Source organism: Danio rerio, chromosome 2 (assembly GCF_052040795.2).
Source record: "Danio rerio strain M-AB ecotype USA chromosome 2, GRCz13ab, whole genome shotgun sequence".
Taxonomy (NCBI): domain Eukaryota; kingdom Metazoa; phylum Chordata; class Actinopteri; order Cypriniformes; family Danionidae; genus Danio; species Danio rerio.
This window is the reverse complement of record NC_141022.1, coordinates 13,197,752-13,212,473: the sequence shown is the minus strand read 5'-3', so window position 1 is coordinate 13,212,473 and position 14,722 is coordinate 13,197,752. Positions and strand designations below refer to the sequence as shown.

The 14,722-nt window shown below is 35.6% G+C and overlaps 1 protein-coding gene across 1 annotated transcript in view; it reads left to right on the top strand.

The window, feature by feature from the left end:
• dpp6b (dipeptidyl-peptidase 6b) overlaps positions 1 to 14,722 on the top strand; it is a gene marked incomplete in the record, with an annotated part of 226,674 nt that overhangs the window by 112,202 nt on the left and 99,750 nt on the right. Inside the window, 1 exon segment of the mRNA NM_001115122.1 lies at positions 450 to 468. Coding sequence (NP_001108594.1) covers positions 450 to 468 — 19 coding nt within the window.

Here is a 14,722-nt window from a genome sequence, read left to right as displayed (position 1 = left end):
TCTGACCCTTGTGTCAATGGGCTAATTGCACCCATTGAACTTATTTGAGTCTCCACAGAAGAGCTTACAGTTTTCCAGTTGGATGTTGTTTCATATGAATGACACCAGACGGATGTCTGACCGGTTAGCCTGAATCTGATCCTCTGACAGCATTCATTCTTAATTTAGAACTTAACATTGATTATATATTAATGGCTTGACATAGATTCATCCTTGATGTGTATGGAGTCTGAGCTGAAAGACGTTCAGTTAAAACAGATTTGTACAAACAAGGATTTCTGCAGGTCTTAAAAGTCTTCATTTTCCTTTCCAGTGATTAAGGCCTTGAAAATAGGTTTTATTGGTGTCCATACTCCTCACACACATTAGTGAACACACTCGCACAGCACAGTTACAATCCAAGTCAAGTCAAGTTGAGGTTCATTGTGCTATGCTTCTGTAATATGAAGGGACGCTGACAAAGAAGGTGTGGATTCAAATGCAGGATTTGTTATGAGAATGGTCAGACAAGTAATGGTCAACAGTCGTGGTCAATAAATAGGCGAATGGTCAGTGCAGGCAGCAAGCAATGTAAACAAACAAAACAGAGCGAGGGTCATAACACGGCAAGGCAAAGGAAATGTGTCGTAATGTTCACAGTACAAATAAACAAGACTCAGCACTGATGTGTGTGTGTGTGTGTGTGTGTGTGTGTGTGTGTGTGTGTGTGTGTGCTTAAATAGTCCTTGTAATTAGTCTTTGACAATCCTATGGCTGTGTGTGTATAATCATTCGTGATTCGGAACAGGTGTGTGTGCGTACGTGTATGTGTGTGTGTGTGTGTGTGTGTGTGTGGTGTATTACAGTATATGTAGTCCATGCAATGGCGGATTTGTAGTCCGTTATCAATCTGCATCTGTTAGATCGCTGATCAGAGCCGCTACTGGCCAAAAGGGTGCCCTATGCTAACTTTTACTGTGGTGCCCCCACAGACAAAAAACAAACAAACGTGTATTTAAACATGTATTTATTTAATTATATGTACATAAATATTCATGTCACACTCAAAATTATACTTAAACATTTAAATATTTACATTACAAATAATTGTTTACATCAAAATAAAATATGAACACAACATCGGGCGTAAGAGCTATTTTAAACCTATTCATAACTAATATATCCAAGTGGTAATAACTATACTTTACTACACATATACAATAAATTAGCACATAAACCAGGGGTGTCCAAACTCAGTCATGGAGGGCCGGTGTCCTGCGAAGTTTAGTTCCAACCCCAATCAGACACACCTGGGCTACCTAAACAAGCTCTTACTATGCTTTTTAGAAACATCCTTGCAGGTGTGAAATCTCCAGGACACCGACTCTACAGGACCAAGTTTGGAAACCCCTGACATAAACCATGGGCATAATCTAAGACAGTAAGACAGAATAATATTGTGCAAGATATTGTGCAAAAGAGCTATTTTAAGGTTGAAGGAAACAAGTGCAACAGGATCTGTGGTACATTCATGGTAAAAACATTTTTTATTTAGTCCTTTTAATATTGAGGTTGGGCGACTCGATGACGCAGTAGGTAGTGCTGTCGCCTCACAGCAAGAACGTCGGCTGGGTCAGTTGGCATTTCTGTGTGGAGTTTGCATGTTCTCCCCACGTTCATGTGGGTTTCCTCTGGGTGCTCTGGTTTCCCCCACAGTCCAAAGACATGCGGTATAGGTGAATTGAGTTGGCTAAATTGTCTGTAGTGTAAGAGTATGTATGGATGTTTCCCAGAGATGGGTTGCAGCTGTAAGGGCATCCGCTGCATAAAACATATGCTGGATAAGTTGGCGGCTCATTCCACTTTGACGACCCTGGATTAATAAAGGGACTAAGCCAAAAAGAAAATAAATGAATGAATATTTAGGTTAAGTAAAGTGTTTGGTGCATACTGAGAAGATTGTTTCTACCAGTGGCTTGTCAAGCCCACTAACCTGTGTGAAGCACACTTCAGCTAAACTTCGACCTACAACCTTTGAATTACTCTCTATAACCACTATATCACAATACACTTTGACACATATTTTCACTAAACTACTTGTAAGTATTTTACTGCAATCATTCTTATTGTACTCTTAGTTAACTAATAGTTATTGAAGAGTTCAGATGCAAAAGTTTCTAAGAGCCATCTGAAATTTCCTTCCTCTTCATCTCCTGTGTAGATTTAGTACATGTAATTTTAAGCCATTAAATATGTGCTTTTTATTGCATTTAAAATGAAATATCTAAGCATAAACAGGAAGATGAGAAAAATCTAATTTTAGAATCACACTTTGCATATGAACTCTTCATAAATGTATATGCTTGTTAACATATTTTACGTAGTAAAATAATTATTTTATTTCTTCATTCATTCATTCAGTTTCTTGTAAGCTTAGTCCCTTTATTAATCTGGGGTTGCCACCGCGGAATGGACCGCCAACTTATCCAGCAAGTTTTTACGCAGTGGATGCCCTTCCAGCCACAAACTATCTCTGGGAAACATCCACACACACATTCACATACACAATCATACACTACGGACAATATAGCCTACCCAATTTACCTGTCTTTGGACTGTGGGGGAAACCGGTGCACCCTGAGGAAACCCATGCGAATGCAGGGAGAACATGCAAACTCCACACAGAAACGCCAAATGAGCCGAGGCTTGAACCAGGGACCCAGCGACCTTCTTGCTGTGAGGCGACAGCACTACCTACTGCGCCACTGCTTCGCCCTTCATTCAATTTCATTCCCTTAATTTTATGTTTAAAGCTGATCACATTATTAGTTGTATAATTATTTATACGGTTGATACATTAGTTATAATATAATTATTTATACAGTTGATATATTAATTGATATAATTTAGATTTTGATCTTTTCTTGGGTTCGATATTCTAAATTGTGCGTTTATTAGGGACCAAACGCTGCTTAGAGTTCCACACTCCGGTATTGTGTTTCTTCTCACAGACACTCTCGACATTCTGAAGTTAGTCAGAGGATGCAGGGTTAACTAATACCCAATTAGTTCAGTTGTCTCCTGCTCACTCATACTAAAAGAGCAGTTAATTTAGTCATAACCATAAAACTTGCTAATATAAGTGATTAAATTATTAAAAGGCCTTCATGCTGCCATGCCACACTGCTTTGTAGTCAAATGCGTCTTAAAAATCTATAAAATCATGTCACCATATAGCATTAGTGCAGACTCGGCATAATCTAGGAAGACTCCAGAATTATTCAAAAGGTGTATCATGCCAATTACAAAATCAAACAATTGGCAAAAAAAAAAAAAAAAAAAAAAAAAAAAATATATATATATATATATATATATATATATATATATATATATATATATTCAGAAAGAATGCACAACATCAATTACTTAAATATTTATCTAGGAGTACAGGTATAAGTCCAAATTATACAAAGCTCTTCACTATGGGCTGGTTTGGATACAGACTTGAGACCCAGACTCTGAGACATTTTGTCCATCTCTTTTTATACCCTGAGAGCAATAAATGGTTATTTTGTTTTTGACTTAAAGATTTACTCATCTGTTAGGATTTAATCAAAAGTTATGAAAAATATTGAACAAAACCTTGTTACCAGTCACACCTAAGTATTTATCTATATCAAAGGGGAAGGAATGTTCAGGAAAAAAAGTGCACGAATGAGTCAAAGTCTATGCTGGGCCTTTGACTTCAGATTCTAGAGTTGTTGTTTTATTACATGGTACATAAAATCGATCTCTATACCAGTATTGGGAAACATTCATTCACATTCATTCACACACATACACTATGGCCAGTTTAGTTTATTCAATTAACCTATACCACATGTATTTTGACTGTGGAGAAAACCGAAGCATCCAGAAGAAACCTACACGAACACTGGGGGAACATGCAAACTTGACACAGAAATGCCAACTGACCCAGCCAGGACTCGAACTAGTGATCTTCTTGCTGTGAGGCGACAGTGCTAACCTGAGCCACTGTGTCGCCTTAAATCATTTAGTATAATTTAAATTTAGTAATAAAACATTACTTTTGAAAGTAAAAAAAGTAAAACAAACAACAAATAAATTGTTTAGGGTGGCCAGCTACAGTATTTGAAAGGGCTCATTACAAGAGCTAATTAAATAAATAAATAAATAAATAAAAAAGTATGACTCTTTGAAACAAATAAAGCACATAGACATGACCACTTTGAAAAGGTAGAATCTCTGTTTTACAAACAACCTTTGATCAGAATGAACTCAGCAACGTTCATGAGTAATTTCTTTCTGATGGCTTTAACCCTACAAAAACATCTAGGAAACCCATCATTCAAGGCTTAAAAGATCCATCAGTCTTGCTGGTTGGTGACATTTTATTTCAGTGACACATCAGACACATAAAATCACTGCTGCCAGTCATGGTTCTGGTCTCTTTGAGTGATAAACTCTGTCAGTGCGGTGATCACTCTCTCTCTCTGTCCTCTGCCCATTGTCATCACTTTCACGGGTTCCTGTGGAAACAAGAGATCAGGAAGGATACATTTCATTCTTCATGACAGCTTTCTGTCCTTGTTGTTCTGAACCTTCTTACCGGGCAACATCAAAATCAAGAATGAGGTTTGTGATGTTTATCCTTACAACTAAACCTCAGATTTTTGTGCCATGTACGAGAAAACCAGCCTTGAGATTTTTTTGAACAGATAATGTGTTTCATGAAAACAAAACCCACAGGGAACAAGCTTCATCTCAGGCTGTTTGAGGTCCTGTAATCTCACATAAGGTGAGGCTTTTCGTTCAATCGAAAGGTCAGAAGTTCAGAAGGACAGGGATACAATCTTGATTTTAATTTGAAGAATTTCAGAAACTTCTTTCACACGGATCCCGGTGGAAATCTTCTTAATACAGTCTTCATTGAGCCTATAAGAACTAAATCCCTCTTATACAAGATGAGAATGTTTTCATCTGTTTTGCTTCTGAGCTTTGTTGCAAAATTACACTCTCACTCATGGGATGACACAGATTTTAGTCTTTGTCAAATAGACAAACACGCTATTACAAAAGGGATTATTCTAAAAACGTTTGAAAGCCCTTGATGATTTATTGTTGCTTGCATGTGCACTAAGTGGAAACTTGTTAGTGAAGAATCTGTTATGCATTTGATTGTGTTTTTAACAAAGCTCTGCTACAAGGTAGTATTACATACAGATCTTCAGTTTACACACAATTCCACAAGCTAATAGATGTTTTGTTGGTGTTATTTTAAACAGAACATAGTCTTGCTTTGCCTTTTTAATGCTATATATATATATATATATATATATATATATATATATATATATATATATATATATATATATATATATATATATATATATATATATTAGAGCTGTGAACCTACACTAGTCTCACGGTTCGGTTCGGTTTACGATTATCATGCCATCGATTCGGTTCAATTTGATATTTCGGTGCATCACGGTGCATTGACGATGCTTTCCATACACAGTTTTATATTTTCTTCACAGCAGCAGTTCTTGTATTAAAATGTATGAATATATTTATATTTATATACTATTTGTAATACAATTTTGTCGTTTAATACAAACAGTCAGATATACAAACTGTAACTTTAAACAAAACGAGCATTAAGCAAATAATATAAACAAATATAAACATCCAGCTCAATTTCTGATCCTTGTCTAGTTCTCTTACACCACTTTGATTGGTCACACCCTCAACAAAAATGGTTGCTATTGGCTCTTGCGCGCTGCGCTCTTCAGATAAGTGACACTGATAAGCGGCAGGCGGCAGCGGCAGGCGGCGGTGGAGAAAACTCTGCAGACACACGCTCGTTTCTGTATCCAAATGTAATGCTGTAAAACAGCCGAGAGGAGAAGAAAAGCCACCCCAGCAGGTCAAATGGGCCACTGGGTGTGTGTGTGTGTGTGTGTGAGAAAGAGAGAGAGACAGAGCGAAAGCGAGAGCGAGAGAGAGAGAGAAAGAGAGAAATGGATTAGGCTACTTTCATTCTCTCGATCTCAGTGAAATAGGGGCTATTGTTGTATATGTCAGTGAAAGACTGATCCAGCAAACACACACAGTGAAATTGTGCACAGTTTTTGAGTTTTAAGTAGTTAAAGCGTTGTAAATACTCGCGATCGCCTCCCTCGCGACAGAGCGCATATGAGGTAAATGACGTCAGTAATAACCGGTTATGATTATTACTGAACCGATACCGGATTGTTCGCGACTGTATCGCGATTTACCGAAGAAACTCTTGTTTATCAACCAAAAATCTTGTCAGGTATGTTTTAAACAATATTTTGATGTCAAGAGGTATACTATATGATCATTTTATTAAATATACTTTAGTAATTGTATTTTAAGTATACTTCATGTTGAACATTTATTAGATATCTACTAAGTTAGATGCAACATTTTTCACATTGCAAGTGAACTCATGAGTATTCAAGTAATATACTTTTGTAAGGCTTGTGGTAAATAATTAGTAACTAATTAGTTAAGGCATCTCAAACCGTTTGAGGAAAATGATTGCAACAAACCATTTGAGTAAAAAACTAATCTATACGAGTACCTTGAACTTACTCCATTTAAGTTGATGTAATGAGTTATTTAATTTACTCATTACCTTCAACACTGAGTTCAAAACTCTTTTCAAATGAGTAGAATTAACTTTCAGTAAGGTAACTACACATTTCTTTTGATAAAGTTGACTATTGGGTTTTACAGTTTGGTGGTGCTGGAACATGAACTGCAACCTTTGGATTAGGGCTGGACAAAATATCATTTCAGCATTGAAACCGCAATGTTTGCAACTGCAATATTCACTTCGCAAATATATTAAATGTTGAATTATACTTGAGCAAGAGCTACAGAATTGTATTTGATATATATTTATTCTGAATTTATTATGATTTATGCAAAAAAAGGTTTTTCTTAGAATTTTTGTACATTTCAGAGAGGAAACAAGATTATTTCACCTCCCTCATTGGCAGATAATGTTGCTTGTTTTAAGCAAAACTCAAAATTTTGAATTATTTCTGCTGGCAGTGAAAACAAAACACTATTTTTTACTTGCTCTAACAATTGTTTTTCATTTGAACTGGAAATTAGACAAAACAAAAACAAATTTGCTTGGTGATTTTTCAATTTCTGCACCTGAATACTATTAGACTCCACCGAAAACCATCAAATTGAGCTATTCAAACTATCTTGTGAAACAGTATTTATGTCAATATTTATTGCAGCTGTTTTGATCACCAGCGATCACATCTTGGAAGATCGCTGGAGAACTACAAACTCATCCATGAACTACTAATCCCTGCATGCCGTTACACACACCAGTCACTATTCATCATTGATCAAACATGCACAGCTTACTCTCGTTATTATCGATTTTTCCTGGACTATATATACACCCTACACACATCAGTCGGCAGTGAATCTTTGTTGTTTTCCATCACGTATATTTCTTGTCACTGTGTTTTTTTGCCTTAGTCTAAGGCCCCGTTTACACTATTACGTTTTAGTTTTAAAATGCACAGGTCTTGCTATGGTTACGGTATCCATCCACACTACACCATAGTTTTCGAGCCCCGAAGACTGAGCTTTTTGAAAACGCTGGAGAGGCCGTTTTCATTCTAAAGCGCTGCTGCTCTCTCAGTGTAGATGGGGGAAAACGGAGGCATCTGAAAATGAAGGCGTGGCTGCAGACATCTGATTGGGGCTTTTCCTCAATATGAAGTAGACCTAGCCTACACACAGTTCAGTCCTGCATCCTCTCCTTGTAAGTTCAGACTTCACAAACTTGATATGGAAAACAAACTCCTGAGAACTCATCTGTAAATCTTCAAATGTAAATCTTCAAAGGAAACAAGGTACTTTATAACCTCATTCACATCACCCTGGCTATGCTGTTTCACTATCTTAACAATAAAACAAAAACATAATATAAGGAACTGTCAATTATCTTTTTGATATTAGCAACATAACAGACACCAAAAATGTTGAGGCGTTGTGTTTGTTGCATAATAAGAACGTCATCCTCATGCATATTTATAACAAAACGGAGCCTATAACATTACTGCCTCCTTTCATTCTCATTAAAAATACGAAAAATACCATCTCTTTCATTGAATATCAGTTTAAACAATCAATAATGGCCTATTATAACGTACAATAAGTTTATAGATTATATGAAATAAAGGCAATCAATTAGTCAGATGTGCAGAATCAGTGTTCACGGTAACAATAATTATTATAGCCTATTAACCGAACTCATTTTTGCGCTCAGTCAGAACACGTTACCTGAGAACAAGTAATAAATTCAAAAGACCAAAGTTGGGGAATATGTCGCTAGATATACACAACAAGATGAATTAAATATCATGTTTAACAAATATTGTGAGATTATATCCAGCTTGATGAACAGTCCGACGCGCACAGCTCTCATATGGGTATGGGGTCAAAGCACGCTGCAGTGCATGCCAGTGTGTGTGTGTGTGTGTGTGTGTGTGTGTGTGTGTGTGTGTGTGTGTGTGTGTGTGTGTGTGTCTGGTCACGTGATGTGCGTTTTCACCGTTTTAATGTAGACGCAGAGTTGTTCAGAAATGCTGGGTGAAACACTAGTGTGGACGCAGATCGTTTTCATTCTAAAACGTCGTAAATAGGGCCTAAGTTTGTTGTTTGTTTTGTTTGTGCTTTTGGATCGATGTATTGTTTATGACCTTATGACTGTTTTGACTATGATTTTCGATTGCCCTCTTTGATTCTTCTTGATTTTTCCTATTTTTGTCCATGATTACCTGCACAAATATATTCTTGTCTTCGCCATGCTGAGACCTAAACGTGACAAGTGCAGCCCTACTTTGGATCTTAAGTTTGACTTTTTAACCACTAGGCCACTAATGGTTTAATCTATGAAAGTGTTCTTGTACAATTAGTTAACTAATAACTTTACACTGCAGTTATACTTAGCAAATATATTTACTAGATATAGTTTGTTATTGAAAATAACATTTGCAGTTTATAGGAGCAAATTTGGAATAAGGTAAAATTATTCAGCTTATTTTTTTTTTTTACCCAAAAGTAGTATATTTTTTATCCATTGTTTATTTGCAGTGTACTTGTAACACAAATAAATTACACTTTACAGTATGTCTCTTATCACAAATGTAATGAACTAGACATGGCCCGGGATAAAAAAAATATCACGATTTCACAGTATCACGGTATTGTGTTTACTGCTGTAAAATCATTTATTTTAAAATGTCTCTGTAAAAAACAACAACTTTTTCCCCTATTTAACACAATATATTGCATATAATGAAAAATGTATAATATTTTGGATCAATAAATTTATCAGGTTACATAGTTAAAATAAACCCATGACTTCTACCATCTTCATTAGCTTCAAAAACACAGATGTCCTTACAACACACAAAAAACAACCCTTTAAAAAAACCCTCTACGTATACCTTATAAACAGTATCACAAAACATTTGTGTGGTTTTAATACCTTGACTTTTCCAAAGTGCGGTAAACCTCGACACCAGTCATCTCATGCCTAATGAACTTTCTACGTATCTACGTATACTTAAAGTATACAGTACTAAGGATACTTTGTTGTTACCGAACATAACAGTACACCAAATGATATAAGTTACCAATTTAATTGCAATTAAAATATTCCTAGCACAAAATGAGTTTGTTTGGTAACACTTCATTTTAGGTCACAATTCACGGGATTAACAAATCATTAACTACTAGCCTTATAAACTACTAATTAACTGTTTAGTAATACTTAGTAAGGTAGTAGTTGGGTTTAGAGTAGGATTAGGGATGTAAAATTAGATCATACATTATAACTAAACTATTAATGAACAGTTAATATCTTAACAATAGGCAGGTAATAAGCCATTAGTTAATAGTATGGATTTTGTGACCTAAACTAAAGTGTTAACTTACAATTAACAACACTTTAAAGTAGGCCTATATTGACTGTTAGTCTGGCTGTAAAAACGCTTGTTTAGTTTTGTTTTCACCAGGGTACACCTTAGTTAAATTAGGGCAATTATGCAGCTTTTATAAAAATGTAGAGGAACGCATTATTAGTGTGAGATAAAACATGCTGATGACACTGATGTTTTTTTTTTATTTTTATGTAGAGTAGACTAATTACCCCGAAGATGTTATGTTTATCCCTTTAATGGCTGAGCATCAATGCAGCATTTTCTACCAGGATAATATATTTCAATTTGGCTATTTTATTATCAGCTTTATTGTGAATGAAAGAAATGAGAAGATTCAGAGTGCTTACACAATTTTAATTTCAACTTAAAACAGAAAACTCTTTTTTATAGTTTTCCCAACAGTGTTATGGGGTTCAAAAAGCAAGTTTTTAAACATAATATTATTTGCAAGTACAGAAATCTACAAAAATATACATAATACTGTCAAATCAGCGACACCACACAAGCGCTTGTATGCTCTGCCTATTCATCTGTGAGTCCTATAAGACCGAAATGGTAGACTAGAGGGCCATGTCTGTGTTGCCTGATTTTTATTTATTTATTTTTTGTCCACAAGTTGCATGATCTGACTCAGCGATAATAGTAATACTTGTGATAGACTAAAACATTTTGTAGAAAAAATCCAAGATTGCACAGAGTCTTTAAGGTTTATGCTAATTTTGCTTAATTTGTTTAATAATAATTTTATGCAAACATTCTAAATATGCATTTGCATTGGTGGAAATGTTTGATCGACCAGCAAATAAAAAGTGATTTGACATCAGAAAGTTCATTATTAGTTGACCAAAAGTCACTTTTATTTCTGGCACTTTATAAAATGCAGGTCGTGTAAAAACAGCTTTACATTGATGAAAATACAATGCCAAAAAAAGCAGATACAAAGTTTCATCGTTATGGGTCTGTTTACACCTGATCACTCCATGCGTTTTCCCTATTCTTTGTGAAAATATTTCCATTTGCCAAAAATGGTGTCTCTGCTAAACACATATGATTCTGATCCATACAATTAACAAGGTTATGTCTTTAAAAAAAAAAAAACAAGGTTATGTCAACTTAATCATTCGATTCTTCATTTAAAAATAATTTGTATATTTTTTATAGAAATGTAAACTGCTCACACTGTGCACGATTTCCAGCTCGTAATCATTAAAAACCCTATGTACATCGTACGATTACAAATTTATGAGGACAATCGGCAGATTACAACTGTAAATTTATTCAAGTGCAATCCCATACAGAAATCTCATATATGGCTATATATGAACACATTGACCCTCACCGGCCACTTTATTAGGTACACATGTCCAACTGCTCATTTACACAAATCAGCCAATCACCTGACAGCAACTCAATGCATTTAGGCATGTAGACATGGTCGAGACAATCTGCTGCAGTTCAAACCGAGCATTAGAATGGGGAAGAAAGCAGGTTTAAGTCGCTTTGAATGTGGCATGTTTGTTGGTGCCAAATGGTTAGGGATGCAACGATTATAAATTTGGTGGTACGATTATAGTCAAAGAAATAATCTCGGTTTCATGGTTATCACAATTATTTGCATTCATTCATTTCAGAACCCCACTAGTTGAAAACTGAAATTATTTTCAATTTGGTTTTGTAGTTTGGGCCTAAATAAATATTTGTTGCTGTTTTAAAAGTTATTTCGATTGACTATGTATAAATCAGTGGATATTATTGATGCATTTATTGGGTAAAATTGCTACTTTTTACTGTCATTCAATGTGTTTTTAAGTCATTATCACTGCATTGTCACATTAATTAAGCGTGTGCAGCGTGGCAAAAATAGACCCAGAGCCAAAACCATCACGGCACTGCTGTTTCAGTGATGCTCACGCCTCGCGCTGACATGCTGCTTCTGCGTGCAGTATAAAAGCTCTAATCTTTTAACATAGACCTCAAAAAAAAAAAAAAAAAAAAAAAAAACAGCGCTGCTCATGCTTGCGGTGTGAAACAGGTTTGAGTCTTTCAGCAATTTCTCTGAAAAACACTCGAATAATCTCAGCTGGTGGATCAACACTCGCCACATGATCGCTCTCATTGGCCCCGTTATTTGTAAGTGGGTTTAAGTGGGTTTGCAAACCTGTGTACTTTTCATTGCTCTTTCCCCAAACTTCAGCCGTTTGCAATTTCTGGGGTCACAAAAGCCCCCTGTCATCTCAACTTGGTGCACCTGAAAAGCGTGAACGCATTGTGTTGCGTGTGCATTCCTCCAATTGAAATAACAAACTTGAACGAGCTTGCCTTAATTAATAGCCTCAGTCATAGTCAGTTTAGTGTGCATGGTTATTAGTCTTGGTGTACAAACTAGCGCACAGTTGGCATAACTTTGTTTAGTTGCTGCAGTTTTGTTCTGTGCAAAAACACAATGTTGAGAAACCTTTACGAATAGTCAACTGTGACGAATTAAATTGCGGTTAATAGTGAAACCTGTTAATCGTTGCATCCCTACAGATGAGCTAGTCAGAGTATTTTCGGAAACTGCTGATCTACTAGGATTTTAACATGCCATGTCATAAAGTGCATATATTGCCATTTATCAAATTTTGATATGGGGTGTGATTAAAATAAGTTTTGTACGAAAGGCCATTCACTAAACAAAATAACAAACACTGAAAAACAAAAATTAATAAGGAAATTGAAGTCAAATTAAATATGCTTGATAGACTGAAAAACTATTATAAAATAGGGATAAATTAAAATTATATCTTTCACATACACAATGCTCTTAAGAGCCATTATACATCGTTATCAAGAAACCCAGCCCAGATGCATTTAGACTTGATGGGCTCTATTTTGACGGTCCATACGCAGAGCGCAAAACGCAGGGTGCAAACGCTTTCAGGGCGTGTCAGGACGCATTTTTGCTAATTTAAGGACGGGAAATCTGCCTTGCGCCGCGACGCATGGTCTAAATGGGTTGAGTTTATTTTCTTAATGAGTTATAGGTGTTTTTTGAGAATAAACCAATTAGAGTCTCATCTCCCATTCACTTTAAGCGTCAGCTGCGTCGCGCCAAGAGCGCATTCGATATTTACAGGACGCAAAGTAAGTCTAAGTGGAAAAAATGAGCATTTCACAAGCAAACAGTTAACAGTTAACAGTTTTTTAACAGAAAACTGTTAAACAGAGCATCTACTGCGTGAGAATGAGAGATAATGGAACTACTTTCACATTCGCTCTTGGATAGGCAAACCTTTACGCACAGACATCAATTAGTCTATAAATAAATACTTTTGTTTCTTAAGTGCAAATATTCATTTCAAAACTATTTTTAAATTCAGTTCTAATCTCCAGCAAACAAATAAATGAATAATAATAACAAAATGTGCTCAAAACCTGAGTTATATCCTAAAACACATGCTGTGCCCCATATGGTCTAAAACCTGACAGGTGGGCAAATCTAAGCTTGTTTTTAATAAAACAAATATAAATATGGATATAAAAAATAATAGTGCTAATAATAATAACATTATACAAAAGCAAATTGTTATGAATGAACTGAAAAAGCCTCCCAAGATGAAGAAGACATAAAAGCAGTGATTTTTCATATTTATGTAGGCTAGAAAATAATATGTTTTGTAATATTTTAATCCTTTATATTTATATTCTATATCTATTCTTATTATATCCTATATATATCCTTAATATTTACATTTTTTCATATGTAAAGATATTTGCCTATTGCTCTCTTGTTCGTATTAAGCAGTGTGTAAGCAAGGCGCAACTCTGCGCTGGAGTTTAGAGCAGGTTAGTTTTGGTCTAATGAAAAATCTATTATAGTTTCTCAAAATAGCAACGCGCCAGCGGTCCGCCTCAGAACGCCTTCCTTTTTAGACCAGAACGCCTATGGGCGCACAAATGAGGGCTAATGCATTTGCTATTTAAACAGCGTAGCGCAACGCCTTAAAACGACTCTTGCGCCAAGCTGAAACGACCAAAAGACTATTGCGCCGCGCCTTGCGCCACACTGCGCCGGGTGTATGATATGGCCCAATCAGTTTTGACTGGAATGTGGTCCAGACCACCACCTGAAGTGGTCTGAGCAAACAGATCTATATTTGTTTGAATATGTTTCAGAGGCTATTTACACTTGGTCTTTGCACAATTGGATAGCTACAATATTCAATCAGAAAAAAAAACATGAAGTGACCAGCTGTAAACAGATCCTATGAGTCAAGTTCAATACATTAAGCAGATTTAGTTCAGCAGAATGCTGTTTTTGTTGTAGTCATTCAAATAAATGGGCTTTTTAGAGCATAGTTTTGTGTCCCCAAAGTTACGGAGATACATCACAATGTGTTTCATCTAAACATGACCTATTTTAAGGAATCTCTCTTCTGCAAATAGGTCTCAGGTGTAGTACAGAAATAACCTTAAACCACATCATTTATCATTTACAACAAGCTCTGCATCATTCCATCTGAATGCCTTTCTTCAATAGGATTTACATTGTGATTTTGGATTCTATGCAATTTATTTATTTGATTCCACATGAGCATTTGCTGGAAAAAAGAAGAATACTCATGAAAGAACTGTACAAATTTTTCAAGATTAAGGTTTACACAGTTCTTTAAAAAGGCTTACACTCAAAAATCGTTGAGGCCTAACAAATAAGATTTATGTATTTTGATTGCATA